This window comes from Panthera pardus, unplaced genomic scaffold, assembly GCF_024362965.1.
Source record: "Panthera pardus isolate Hobbes unplaced genomic scaffold, ASM2436296v1 HiC_scaffold_22, whole genome shotgun sequence".
NCBI lineage: Eukaryota > Metazoa > Chordata > Mammalia > Carnivora > Felidae > Panthera > Panthera pardus.
Genome location: NW_026526788.1, coordinates 51220116 through 51233520, shown reverse-complemented (window position 1 = coordinate 51233520; position 13405 = coordinate 51220116). Strand labels below are relative to the sequence as shown.

The 13405-nt window shown below is 38.2% G+C and overlaps 1 protein-coding gene across 4 annotated transcripts in view; it reads right to left on the bottom strand.

Annotated features, from left to right (window-relative positions):
* Positions 1 to 13405, bottom strand: part of HECTD2 (HECT domain E3 ubiquitin protein ligase 2) — a 78325-nt gene that overhangs the window by 39960 nt on the left and 24960 nt on the right. For all 4 annotated transcript variants that reach the window (XR_002078818.2, XM_019445063.2, XM_019445068.2 and 1 more), the window contains exons 3-5: positions 2300 to 2438; positions 1494 to 1596; positions 742 to 831 (exon numbers count right to left, since the gene is read on the bottom strand). Coding sequence is in view for 3 of the 4 variants with exons in the window: in XM_019445063.2 (XP_019300608.1) it covers positions 742 to 831; positions 1494 to 1596; positions 2300 to 2438 (332 nt within the window). In the remaining variant the exon portion in view is untranslated. The remainder of the gene's footprint in view (positions 1 to 741; positions 832 to 1493; positions 1597 to 2299; positions 2439 to 13405) is intronic.

The window sequence follows — 13405 nt, the reverse complement described above, 5'->3', positions numbered from 1 at the left end:
GAATTAGTGAGTGAATTTGGCATGGTAAGTAAATAAAGATAAATATATGAAAGTATTTCTATCTGCTAGTAATTAGAATATGAATAGCAAATTACAATAGCATCAGAAAAAATTCAAGTACTAGAAATAAATGTAACAATATACAGGCAAGACCTTTATCCAGAAAACTACAAGGAATCACCAAGAAAAACTAAACAAGATCCAAGTAATTGGAGGGATATATCATGCTTACGGATTAAAAAAATGTCAATTCTTCACAAATTCATCTGTTGTACTGTGGTTCTCAAAATGTGGTCCCTGGATCAGGAGCAACAATATATCCTGGGAATTTGTTAGAAACACAAATGCTTGGGCTCTACCCAGACCTACTGAATCTGAAACTTTGTATTTTAAAAAGCCCTTCCTGTGATTGCCATACATAGTAAAGTTTGAGAACCACTATAAATTCATTGCAATGCCAGTACAATCAAATAATTTATCTTCTTTTGCTGACTAAGTGAAGCGTGATTTTATTTCGGCAAGACTTAGATGAACTGGACACAGAAGTATTTTCTGCTTAATTCTTTAATTAAAAAAATCTAATTTTCTGAGAATTCCAACTAAATTTACTGTAAAATTATATCAGAATTTCTAATATAATTATGTTACAAAGTGATTATTACAATATTTCTGTGGCTGCTTTTGAAATACAGAAGAGATAGAGAGTTATGCTATTTGCATCTGTTCACAAACAATACTTACAGTATTAAGTAAGGCATCATATACAGCATTCACAAACTTAGCATTAATCCCAGAGTCTTCAATGGTATTAAATGAGGTGGTGGCATCTTTCTGCAAATTCAATTAGTAAGTTTAGTGTATATATAACATTTAAGGACTGTTCTTAGTAATATCTGAGCCCTAACCACTACTTCATAATGTCTTGGTAGGATGTTGAAAAAGAACTTTCAGGGCCAAGTTGCTAAAAATAAAAATGAACGTATGAGAATTATTTTAGTCACTTTCCTTTTTAAAACTGAAAGAGTGGCGTGAAGCATCAGCATTATTACAAATACTAACAACCTTTAAGATATCAGTTAAGTAATATTTATTTGTGATATGCATAATTTCAGAAATTAATACCTATAAATGTCTGTTTAAACGGCTGCTTAAGTCAATATTGGGTAGGGAAAGAGCTGAATTATCATATCTTCTTTGGAAAATTGAAAACTAGGGGCACCTGGGTGGCTCAGTTAGTTAAGCATCTGAAGGGCTCAGGTCATGATCTTGCAATTTGTGAGTTCGAGCCCCACCTCAGGCTCTGTGCTGACAGCTCGGGGCCTGGAGCCTGCTTTGCATTCTGTTTCTCCCTCTCTCTCTGCCCCTCCCCTGCTCATGCTCTGTTTCTCTGTCTCTCGAAAATAAATAAAAACATTAAAAAAGTAATAAAAGAAAAAAAAGAAAAGAAAAAAAAAGAAAACTAAAATTGAAAAATGTGTTTTATGTGTAATTACCTTAAATGCAGCATTTAGTTCTGGGAAACAATCAAATGTTGTCAGATAAAAATCATGTACTGCTTTCCAATCTCCTGACAACTTAGCTTTTTCTGTATCTTCCCTAAAATGAAAACATACATCAACTATGACAGAAATACTACCCGGATAAAACAGCATTTCTTCTTTACAAATGTCACCAAGCATGTAACTTGAAATACTGAAGCCGTTCAGTATGTTCCAGTTAATGTAAATATAGTTTATGAATCTATAATTCTTAATTAGCTCATGATATCAATTCAGCTTTCCCATCTACATGCTTTTGAAAAAGGTCATTCTTGACATGCTCCTTACAATTAACACTTCCTTTCCTCCACTTCACAGCTAAGCTTCTTGAAAGATTTGTTTACATTCTCTGTCTCTACTTTCCCATTATCACTCAGCCCTTCAAGTATCCATTTGGACTTTCTTCAGTAGTGACATAGGCTTTAGAGTTTACGTGTTACATAGTAGATGAAATACTATTTTTTTAAAAAAGCAACATTTTATTATTTTATCACCACCTTCATCTCCTTTTTGTCTATTTTAACTCATATTCTGTTATTTAGTGTTTCTACTATATTGTTATTTAGTGTTGCTGCCACATTGTCTACCCCTTCCCTGTTATTTACACATTTGTTTTCACCTTCAACTTTTGTGTCTTCCCTCTTGACCAATGCCTTACAAACAGCCACGAGTCCAATTTCTCACACAAAAATATTAAAATATGGAAAGTACTAGCATGCAGATATCCATATGTCTACATATAACAGTGAGCTGAAACTTACTGAAAGTCTTTGATGGTCTTGGGCTGGTTAGGAAGAACAGGTTCTGGAAGAACTGGGGCCTTCATTTCAGATGATGATGCTTCTGTAGAGATACGCTGTTTTTGTCTAACATCAAGGCAAATTGGTGGTAGGTCTCTCACTGTGAAGTATAAAAAAAGCAGTCAATGTAATTAATGGTAAAACTTTTCCAAATTATAAAATGCCAGGCTACCTCAACGTGAACAGAAAACAAATGAATTATTTAATAATACATTTGCCGTGGGATCACATAACAGAAAACCCACCACAGTTAAAGGGCGCCTACTGTAGGTTCTATTGCCACCAGTCCCCTCTAACCCCAACTTCACTCACAACGAATATTAGGCCGTATCTTAATTAAAAGTTATCTACAGATATAATCTACTAAATTTAAAGTTTCTTTCCTTGCTCCTTTCCAGAAAGTTGTGTTTCGGGGAGTATTTCAGTGAGACTCAATGTTTTTAATGTTTATTACCTTCTTGAATATATGTAAACCATTTATTTACATCCTCTGTAATTATTGACTGTAGTTTTAGTTTTTTTAAAAAAAAACTATTTGCATGACACTTTTCCATATTTTCCTTTTTCTTTTTGCAAATATTTGCCAGTTCACTGTTTGCTTTTTTGTTGCATTTCATAATCTTTTAATTGCAAAACAAAACAAATACAGAAGAATCTCACAAAAGGAATGCATGGCTTAATGAATTATTAGAAGACAAATAGCTTTGAAATCATGAATCAGTTGAGTGACAGTCTTACCAAGCCCCTCCTTTCTCCAATTACCCAGATGTGAGCCTCTGCCTGTTTCAATTGTAGTTAATTTCTGTCAAATTTTTTATCAATTTCTTCATTTCTTTTTAAATTTTAAACATTTCCTCCTTTTCATCTTCTAGTTCTCTTAGGGCATTATGTGGTATGTATGTTTGCTTTTGTGTTCCCTCTGGTTTATTTCTAAAATTAAAAAAAATATATTTCTAATTCTTTCTTTATAATTCTTTTTTTTTTTTTTTAACATTTATTTATTTTTGAGACAGAGAGAGACAGAGCATGAACAGGGGAGGGGCAGAGAGAGAGGGGGACACAGAATCCGAAGCAGGCTCCAGGCTCTGAGCTGTCAGCACAGAGCCCGACGTGGGGCTCGAACTCACAGACCGCGAGATCATGACCTGAGCCGAAGTCGGCCGCTTAACCGACCGAGCCACCCAGGCGCCCCTCTTTCCTTATAATTCTGATTTTATCATTATATAATATTTCTCTCTCTCTCCAGGATTTTCTTTGTTCTAGGTCTACTTAGATTATCTGATATTAATACAGCCACTACTGTATATCTTTCCCCATCCTTTTACGTTTATCCTGCCTGTATTGTTATATTTGAGTTGAATTTCTTACAGATGACATACAGTCAGGTCAGATTTTTAATCTACTCTGCCAATCTCTTTTTTCTGATGTATTTTAGACCATTTACAATCAATGTAATTATTGATCCATTAGGGCTTAAGTCTGTTGTTTTATTTTTTGTTTTCTATTTGTTTTATTTTTTTCCTACCTTCTTGTGGGTTATTTTGAGCATTTTTTAGAATTCCATTTTGATTCATCTGTAGTGTTTCTGAAAGGTTGCTCTAGATATTATATACATACAACTTATCATAGTCTACTGGTGTTACCATTTTACCAGTTGGAGTGAAGTATAGAAATGGTACCTTTTACTTCCCTTCACTGTTTTCTGTTTATAGTGATCTTACCCTATAGGTAAGGTGCTGTGTTTGGCTGCTTTTCAGAGATGTGATTATCGAATGTCTTGACGTAGATTTCTTTGGGTTTATCCTGTATGTGGTTCACAGTTTCTTGAACCTGTTTATGTCTCTTCCCAAATATAGGAAGCTTTAAGTCATTTCCAAGTACTTTTTCAGCCTACCCTCTTTCTCCTGTCCTTCTAAGACACCAATGACAAGAAAGTAACCTCTTTTGTTACAGTCCCACAAGTCTCTGAGATAATTCATGTTTTCCTTCTAGTCTATTTTCTGCCTATTGCTCAGAGGGGGTAACTTCCATTGTTCTATGTTCCAGCTAATTTATTCCTGTCTCCTCCATTCTGCTTTCGAGCCCATCTACTAAGCATTTTATTTTGGTTATTTTACTTTATGAATTATTAATACTTCCAAACCAATAGAGTAGATGAATATTTTTCATATCCTAAATTCTACAATAATGAAATGTACACATATAGAATTTAATTCTACTCTTATGTAATCAGGATATATCTTCAACTAAGCAAACATAGCTGTATCAATCATCACAGTCGTAACATAGCTATAAGGTCTTTCCTTCCTTATCCACTCCCCCAGTCTAGTATCGGTCCTTGCATCTATGACTAACTTCAATAAACTAGGATAAATTTCATTAGTGTCAGGGTGTATTTTAAAGTAAAATATCTTTCATATTAGAGGATACTTCAGACATGCCAATTTCTTATAATTAACAGCAATGATTTTCAAACTTTACTGTGTATCAGAATCACCTGGAGAGCTTGTTAAAACACAGGTTACTAGCGCCTTCCCCAAGGTTTGCGATTGAGTAGGTCTGGGGTGGGGCCCAAGAATCTGTATTTCTAACATGTTACCAGATGATGCTGATGCCACCGGTCCGAGGATCGCACAGAGAAACATTGTTCAGTGGGTACTAGGAAAGACCAGTGATGCTGACAGTACAAGAGAGACGATTAAATTTCTTTCATTCAGTTCCAGAACTGATTTTTATACACTTTATTCAATATGGAAATACCCAATTTCTAGCAATTTTTACTTTAGGCATATATTGGACTGAGGTTCAATTTATTAGCAAGTAAAATTAGGTATCTCTACAAATGGTATCTTGTTGTGTTTGGAAACCTATAACCATAAGAAAGAAATGGGCATCTCAGCAGCAAAGAAACAGATGACAGTCTCCTCTCTCCAACACCGGTCTTGTTACTGTTGTCTTGAGGCTCCTCTACAGTTTCTCTTCCTCTTCACCAGGCTCACCCTTTCCTATCCCTTCCCACACACCTTTCCCAACCTGGGCTATAAACACCCACTATTAGATACACACAGACTCATTCAAATATAAATTAACTTATTCACTCACAAAGCGTATATATACATTTTTATACCCACTCATTTTTATTAATACCATGCTGAGGTGGAAGAAGAGTGAAAAAGTCTAGTTAGTAAGAGAGCTGGATTTTGGCAAAGCCTGAGAGTGGGAAGATTCTTATATAAGAGAAATAGTAATGCTGAGACCGAGAGGATTATAGGGTGAGATTAGATCCAGAGGCCCAGATGGGATTTATTTTTAGGTCAGAAGGTAACTTGGACAGAAGAGTAACACAGAATGTTAACGTACTATGTAAATGGAACTTGAGTCAGAAAGAAAGGCAGATCATTTGCTCACATTAGTGAATGAAAGCCAAACTACAGGATGTGACTTTCAACTATCAAGAAAGGAAGAACAACAGCTCACAGCTGCTCTCATGCCCCTAAATATCAAGGCATTGTTTCCAGAGACAGGCTTTCAGTCTGTTCTCACAGATGGTTATTAAAGTCTAATTCAAGAGAGAAAATCAATAAATGTGGTGATGAGAGATTAATTAAATCTCAAACTGATATTATAAATAGAACAATTCTTTGTTCCATCACGTGCAGGCTTTTCTGCAATATAGAATACTGTAATACGCTGAAAAAAGCCAAAATATGTTTATCAGTGAAAACCTGTCATTTTGGTTTCATTCAGCCAATACTTGGGAACAATTTGTGCTAAATTGATAAGCAGTAATCGTCTTCCCTAGCTTTTAATATAGTGCTGCCAATTTTAGTTGGTTGCTTAGAAACATTAAGTGAAACACTTGAAGCCAGTGCAAAAAGATTAAGGGTTCTGGTGGGGGCTGGAAGTATATTGGGGGGGGGGGAGTGAAGATCATAATACAACTATGTATAAGGGTGTGAGATTATCAGCCAAATTTTGCCAGCTCACTCACTGTTTTCAAGAAGCGATCATAAGCTGACTCTGGTTGGAAACTCGTAATATGTGGTTTTCCACAAGTGGAGCCACCAAAATTAAGACTGACATTTTAAATTGGCCACATGATTAGGACACTGAAGACTGTTCCTGGCCATCCAGCACAGATGGCAATGGCAGCATCAGAGGTAAACACGAGTCTCTGTGGAGGCTGGGCGTTCAGGAGGAGAACCTGGGCCTGTTCCTTATCCCTCTACTGATGGAAAGGAAACACTAGTTTAAAAGGTTTGCTGCTGGTGACACAGTGTTGCAAAATGCCATCCTCTAAGTGTCATCCCAAATAATTTACACTCAAGTAATAATAAAAAAGTAAGGACTTGGTCCCATTGTTGGCTCACTTACTCCTATAATCTTAGACATGTCACTGAAACTCCTTAGACCACACTTTTGACATTATAATATGAAAGAGATGGGGGCGGTGCGCCTGGGTTACTCAGTCAGTTGAGCATCCAACTTTGGCTCAGGTCGTGATCTCGCAGTCTGTGGGTTCAAGACTAGTGTCAGGCTCTGTGTCGACATCTCAGAGCCTGGAGCCTGCTTCAGATTCTGTGTCTCCTTCTCTCTTTGCTCCTTTCCTGCTCACACTGTCTGTCTGTCTGTCTCTCTCCCTCTCTCAAAAATAAATAAACCTAAGAAATAATAATGATAATATGAAAGAGATAACCTAAGTTAATTATTCCCAAGGTTCCAAAGAACTTCAAGGACCACCTCATGGGACTGGTGCTGGTGGATATGTTTGCTCAGAGCAGCTTAGCTTTTCTCTGCTTTTAACATAATGATGCCCCAAGAAAAATTTTAGTTTTCAAAAAAGTGTTTTCTATGAAAATAAAAAATAAAAATAAGTTTGAAAACCACTAGTTTAATAATTTCTAATGTCCATCTCTACAACTACTTAAGAACAAAAGGGGGACTTACAAACCAATCAAAAAAGTTGAAAAAAATTCTCTATTAATAGAGTGAACTATACGATGACATTATGACAGAAACTGAAGCAGCATGGAAACGGAACATGCATATGTCTTCTAAACACCTGATTTTAGTTATGATTTCCTGTCCTACAACAGGATATAAGAAAAAGTTCTAAAACAAGAGTCAAAAGACCTGGCTCCTCTTTGAGGATTTTACACTCACATGGTGTGGTCATTTTAAAATACATGGATGAACATAGGGGAAGGGAAGGAAAAATAAGAGAAAAACAGAAAGGGAGACAAAGCATAAGAGAGTCTTAAATACGGCGAACAAGCTGAGGGTTGCTGAAGGGGAGGTGCGTGGGAGGATGGGTTAAATGGGTGATGGGCATTAAGGAGGGCACTTGTGGGGATGAGCACTGGGTGTTACCCGTAAGAGATGAATCACCAGGTTCTACTCCCGAAGCCAAGACTACAATGTATGTTAACTAACTTGAATTTGAATTAAAAAAAAATAATAAAATACATCTATAAATCCTTTTATATTTCCCCCATGAAAAGATGGAGTCTAACTCTTCTCCCTTGGAATACGGGCCAGCTTTAGTTAATCCTTGCTAATGAAAAACTGTGACAGAGTGATGCTGTATGACTAGGTTACGAAAGGTAATAAAACTTCTGCTTGCTTGTCTCTTTTTGGGGTGCTTGACCCTGGGGTCCAGTCACCATGCCGTGAGGAAGCCAAGCAGTCCACGAAAAGGCCAGGTGCAGGTGTTCCATCTAGAACCGATTTAAAGTCCAAGACTACAGCCAGCATCAGTCACCAGCATAGGAGTAAACAAGCCTTCAAGGGATTCCAATATTGTAGAAACCAAAACAAATAAACAAAAGCAACCCGGAAGAGTCAGAAATCATGCAGGGAGGGAAAAAATTTAAAAACCTATCGCCAGCCTTTCGGCTGGAACCGCCATCTTCTAGTGATTCGCTAAAATGACCAACTCAAAGGGAACGGGGAGAGGCACCTGCCATATGTTCTCTAGGCCTTTTAGAAAACATGGAGTTGTTCCTTTGGCCACATACATGTGAATCTACAAGAAAGGTGATGTTGTTGACATCAAGGGAATGGACATTACTCAAAAAGGAATGCCCCACAAATGTTACCAGGGCAAAACTGGAAGAGTCTACAGTGTTACCCATCTTGCTGTTGGCACTGTCGTAAACAAACAAGCTAAAGGCAAGATTCTTGCCAAGAGAATGAATCTAAGTATTGAGCATATTAAGCACTCAAAGAGCCAAGATAGCTTCCTGAAACCCGTGAAGGAAAATGAGCAGAAAAAGAAGGAAGCCAAAGAGAAAGGTACTTAGGTCCAGATGAAATTTCTTGCTGTGGTATCTGAATCAGCTGAGGGCACTCAGTTCACCTCACTGCTTTAACCTGGGGAACTGCTGACAGCTGGAGAGACCATATTTCTGCCAGACATTTACTACATAGTCCAAATCACAGCTCTGTCAGATATGCCAATGGTTCTTTTGTTTCCCAGGACTCACTCATGGCCTGGAAGCCCACTGACTTCCCCAGAAAGGACTCATAAATTCTTGGGGAAGCTGGAGCCACATTTGATTCACAGACTCTGTTCAGACTATCATCTCCTGGGAATCTTCACCTAATAGTGGCAATATTGTCCCTTAAACATCCAAGGTTTATGCTCGCTATTCAGTTTTTCAGAACTAAGCAGTGTGTGTGTGAGTGTGTGTGTGTGTGAGTGTGTGTGTGTGTGTGTGAGTGTGTGTCTGTATAATTATATAATTTAGGCAGTATATTGTTTACAGGAATGTATAAAAACTATTTTTTTTTTTTAAATCAAGGGAGGGTGCCTGGGTTTGTGAGTTCAAGCCCCATGTCAGGCTCTGTGCTGACAGCTCAGAGCCTGGACCCTGCTTCAGATTCTGTCTCTCTCTCTCTGCCCCTCTTCTACTCATGCTGTCTCTCTCTCTCTCTCTCTCTCTCAAAAATAAACATTAAGAAAAATAAATAAAAATTTAAAAAAATCAAGGGAATAGTAGTTACCTCTGGACACAAAGGCAGGGCAATGCAACTGGGGTGGGCTCAATGAGGCTTTTAAGGGGCCCGTAATGTTCTTTTTCTTGATTTGAGTGCTAAGTTCGTGTGCTTTCCTTTTATTATTATCGAAACCATACACAAATGTTGATGACATTTTTCTATATGTGTGATGTTTCAAATTTTAAATAATTTGTGCAGTTACTCATGAAATAAGTAATGGAAACTCCTGCCCATTGTAATCCCTTCCGTCCAATGTAACTGCTTGTCATACTGTCACTCACACTTACTGAATTTCATAAGGCACAGAAATGAATGCTTTAAAAAAATTTTTTTAACATTTATTCATTTTTGAGAGACAGAGACAGAGACAGAGCATGAGTGGGGGAGGGGCAGAGAGAGGGGGAGACACAGAATTCGAAGCAGGCTCCAAGCTCTGAGCTGTCAGCACAGAGCCTGATGTGGGGCTCAAACCCATGAACTGCGAGATCATGACCTGAGCCAAAACTGGACACTTGACCAACTGAGCCACCTAGGCGCCCCATAACTGAATGCTTTTAAATGCTTTTTTTCATTAATCCTTACAAATTTATGAGGTGATTTCTTTATTACACTATTTTATAGATGGAAAAACAAGCACAGAGAGGTTAAATAACTTTTCCAGGACCATACAGCTGGTAAGCTACAGAGCCAGGATTCAAACACACCCTGATAAGTCATAACATCCATGTTTTTTCCACTGTCTAATAATGCCAAACCTTCTACCATGTAGGAAAACAAGTAGCAAAACTAAAGCCTAAAGTGCATGGAAGTAGGGGCTGGTAAACTATGAAATGGCAAACAAAACTCAGCAAGGATCGAACAAAATCAGTATGTTAGAAAATTAACCCTTTAAATCATAAAACTTTGAGGTAGAAGGTATTTTCAACACATAACGCCCCATTTCCTCACTCTATAAATGAGTAAAAAAGAAGGCTCATGAGCGCTATATGTAATGTCTAAGGTCGCAATGACAATTACTGGTAGTAGTTAACTCAAAAATTCAATTCTTATTTAATATTATAATTTACAATGTGTGGATACCAGGCAGTAATAAATGAGCTACAATTTGAAGGATCCCTCCCTCAATTCAGTACTTTTATTGCTTTTGATTACTTTAGTAGTGGCAGGCAACTGAAACAGAAAGAGACCAGAGTGGATTAGTCATAACAGGTGGTGTTTACATCATTGTCTATAGGGTGACTTTTCTGAACATTTGGCAAAAAATAAAATGGAAGGTGGGAGAGAGAAAGGAAGAGAGAGGGGGGAAAATCCTCTGACTCATAGGACTTTAGCCACCAGAACCAAATATACTGCAATATATTCATTAGTTTTTGGAGATGTACTTTTTACGAAGTTCAATGATGTTTATGTTTGTAAAACTGCAACAAAAGCATAGGCGAAATGTTCTCTTGTGGGTCTACTTATAAAAATATTAAAAAGTCCTTTTGATGTGCTACTGGACATATCTTTGAAAATTTATTATAGGGATGAGTCTGACATTCCAACAGGGAAAACTGACCAGAAACCCAGAAAAAAACGGTCTCCCATGTATTTCTGCACTGAGTAAAGACACCATGTACCGTGGAGGCTGGATCCTGATGCACAGATGTATTAAAAACTCAAGGAGACTGTAGATGCATTTGCTCTCAGACCCAACAATCCCACTTCTAGGAATATCCTAGAAACACTGGCATATGAACAAAAACACACGTATAAATTCATTCAGTGTGACGCTGTTTACACTAAAAGAATGGACACAACTCATTAAATTTCTTTTAATATCATCTTATTAAATAAGCTATAGTATGTCCAATACAGGGGAAGAAAACTATAAAAAAGAATAAGGGTGCTCTTTATGTACTGATACAGAAAAACACACAGGATACACGGACTAAAAAAAAATAAGGTGCAAGACAATGCACATGCAGTTACTTTTTCTTTAAGAAAAGGTAGGAAGTGAAAATGTGTATTTGTATTTGATTTCATTTCCATAAAGAAGCACAGGAAAGAATACAACAGACAGCAGGGAGGAATGTAAAACTGAGACGTCCAAAACATAACTTATTTTTTATAGTACTGATTTTTGAAACACACAAATGTGCTACCTATTCAAAAAATTACCTTCAGTATAAAAAATAGAAAGGATAGATAGCCCTTTCCCTCTCCAAAATAGAGGCTTAAGGAGCCTACAGACTAGTAAAGAGACAGATGAATAAACAAATAAATGCAGCAAGGCACTCTGAGTTCACGATAGATGTACTTCTCCCCTAGGTAGAGTTAGGAAAAGTCAAGTCCAAGGTACGCACTCCGACCTAGGGAAAGATTTTGGAGATTTAGTCCAAAATCAGTTCATTCTCCCCAGAAACCTGGAAGTGGGGTCATCTGAGGTTTTGGAGATACTTCTAGGGTAAGATTCCAAAAGCAGCTATTTCAGATCCTTTTCTCTCTCCCAGATGGCAAGTCCTGTGCTGGATTTCTCCTAACAGCTTGTGGCTCGGTCGGCCTCTGAAGCCGCTGTCGGAGAAACCGTGCAAACTCTGTGGTGCTTCACCTGTTCACCTGTGTAGAGGTCGCAGGACCCCGCCACACACGGCTCCACCCACCATTTGAGCTGAGGACCACTCTGTTTCCCAGAGCTATTTCAGAGGGGCAAAGCTCACAGGACGCCTTTCTCCGGAGTTACGCCTAAAACTGCAGAGCTCACGGTGTCACCTCAGGGCTCTTCTAGATTAAACTCACCAAATGCACTGAGCCAGAGAGGGACAGTGACCCTGAGGGAAATGTCAGGGTTCCTGTCTACTCTTTTCTGAATTACCGGAAGTGCAAAGACATTTTAAAAGATACGGGGAGGATACTGCTTCATTTCTTTTAAATCTTTCTGTGCTGTTTAAAGATGTTTTAAATAAGTCTGAAAGGGGACATAACCACTTTAGAAAGGAAGATACAAAAGAATAAGAGAGAAGGTAGTGCTAATCCCCCTCCACCATTACTTACCATTTATATTGTTTCTCTGAAGATGTATCATCCCTAGCAGCTGTTATAGTAGGTAAAACTCCTACACTTCCCTGATCTCCAAAAGGACAGCCAACTCGACACACATACCTAGTCATGTGATCTCCAGGGAGGAAAGGCATCCCTCAGCTGTTAGGTAAACCCACGCTGGGCTTTTGCAGCTTCTCTAATACCACTTGAAGATCAGATGGGGAGACAAGCTGTTAGAGAATACCCAGCATAGGTCCTGCTACCAGAGGGAGGAAATTGTAATAACTGCCAAGAATGATGCATCTTTGAGGAAACCATCTTACTGGCAAGTAAAAGAGGCTTCCCAAAAGATCAAGGAATTATAAACATGCTTACATTTGTCAGACTTAGTCTAACTTCCCATTCAAGAAAGTAATTCTGTCTACAGCATCCCTGACATATGAACTCCAGGTCATACCTGAATCCAGCCGGCATCCAGACAGAACAGCTAGGAGAAGTCAGCACTAGGAATTCCAAGAGGGTAAAAGAAGTCTGCTAAGAGGTCTTTTCCTCTAGAGTGGTGCATACAAATACTCCAAGTTCAGGTTGGGGCTGAGCCCAGATTCCACACGACTGGCACAGATGAGAGGGCCTCAGACAAGCAGTGGGGTCTCAAACACATGGACCATATTCAGAGTCAACGCACCCACCCAAGGAGGAGGCAGGTAGATTGTGGGCAAATAAGTTGGTTCAGACATCAGGATTTTAGTATGGACAGAATGGAATACAGGAATCAGTGTGGAAGCAAAGGCTAATGAATTTGAACAAACAGTCCAAACAAAGAAGGTCACAGCTAATCATGACTTTCTTTTTGACTGTCATTCTCCACAGCAGACATTTCAATGTTCTTAAGGTTCTTGACACTGTTGTGGACTGAACTGTGTCTTTCAAATAGATAGGTTTGAAGATACACTGAAGTCCTAAACTCTAGGACCTGTGAATGTAACCGTGATTGGAAAAAGGGTCTCTGTAGATGTAATCAAATTAAGATGAGGTCATACTGGATTG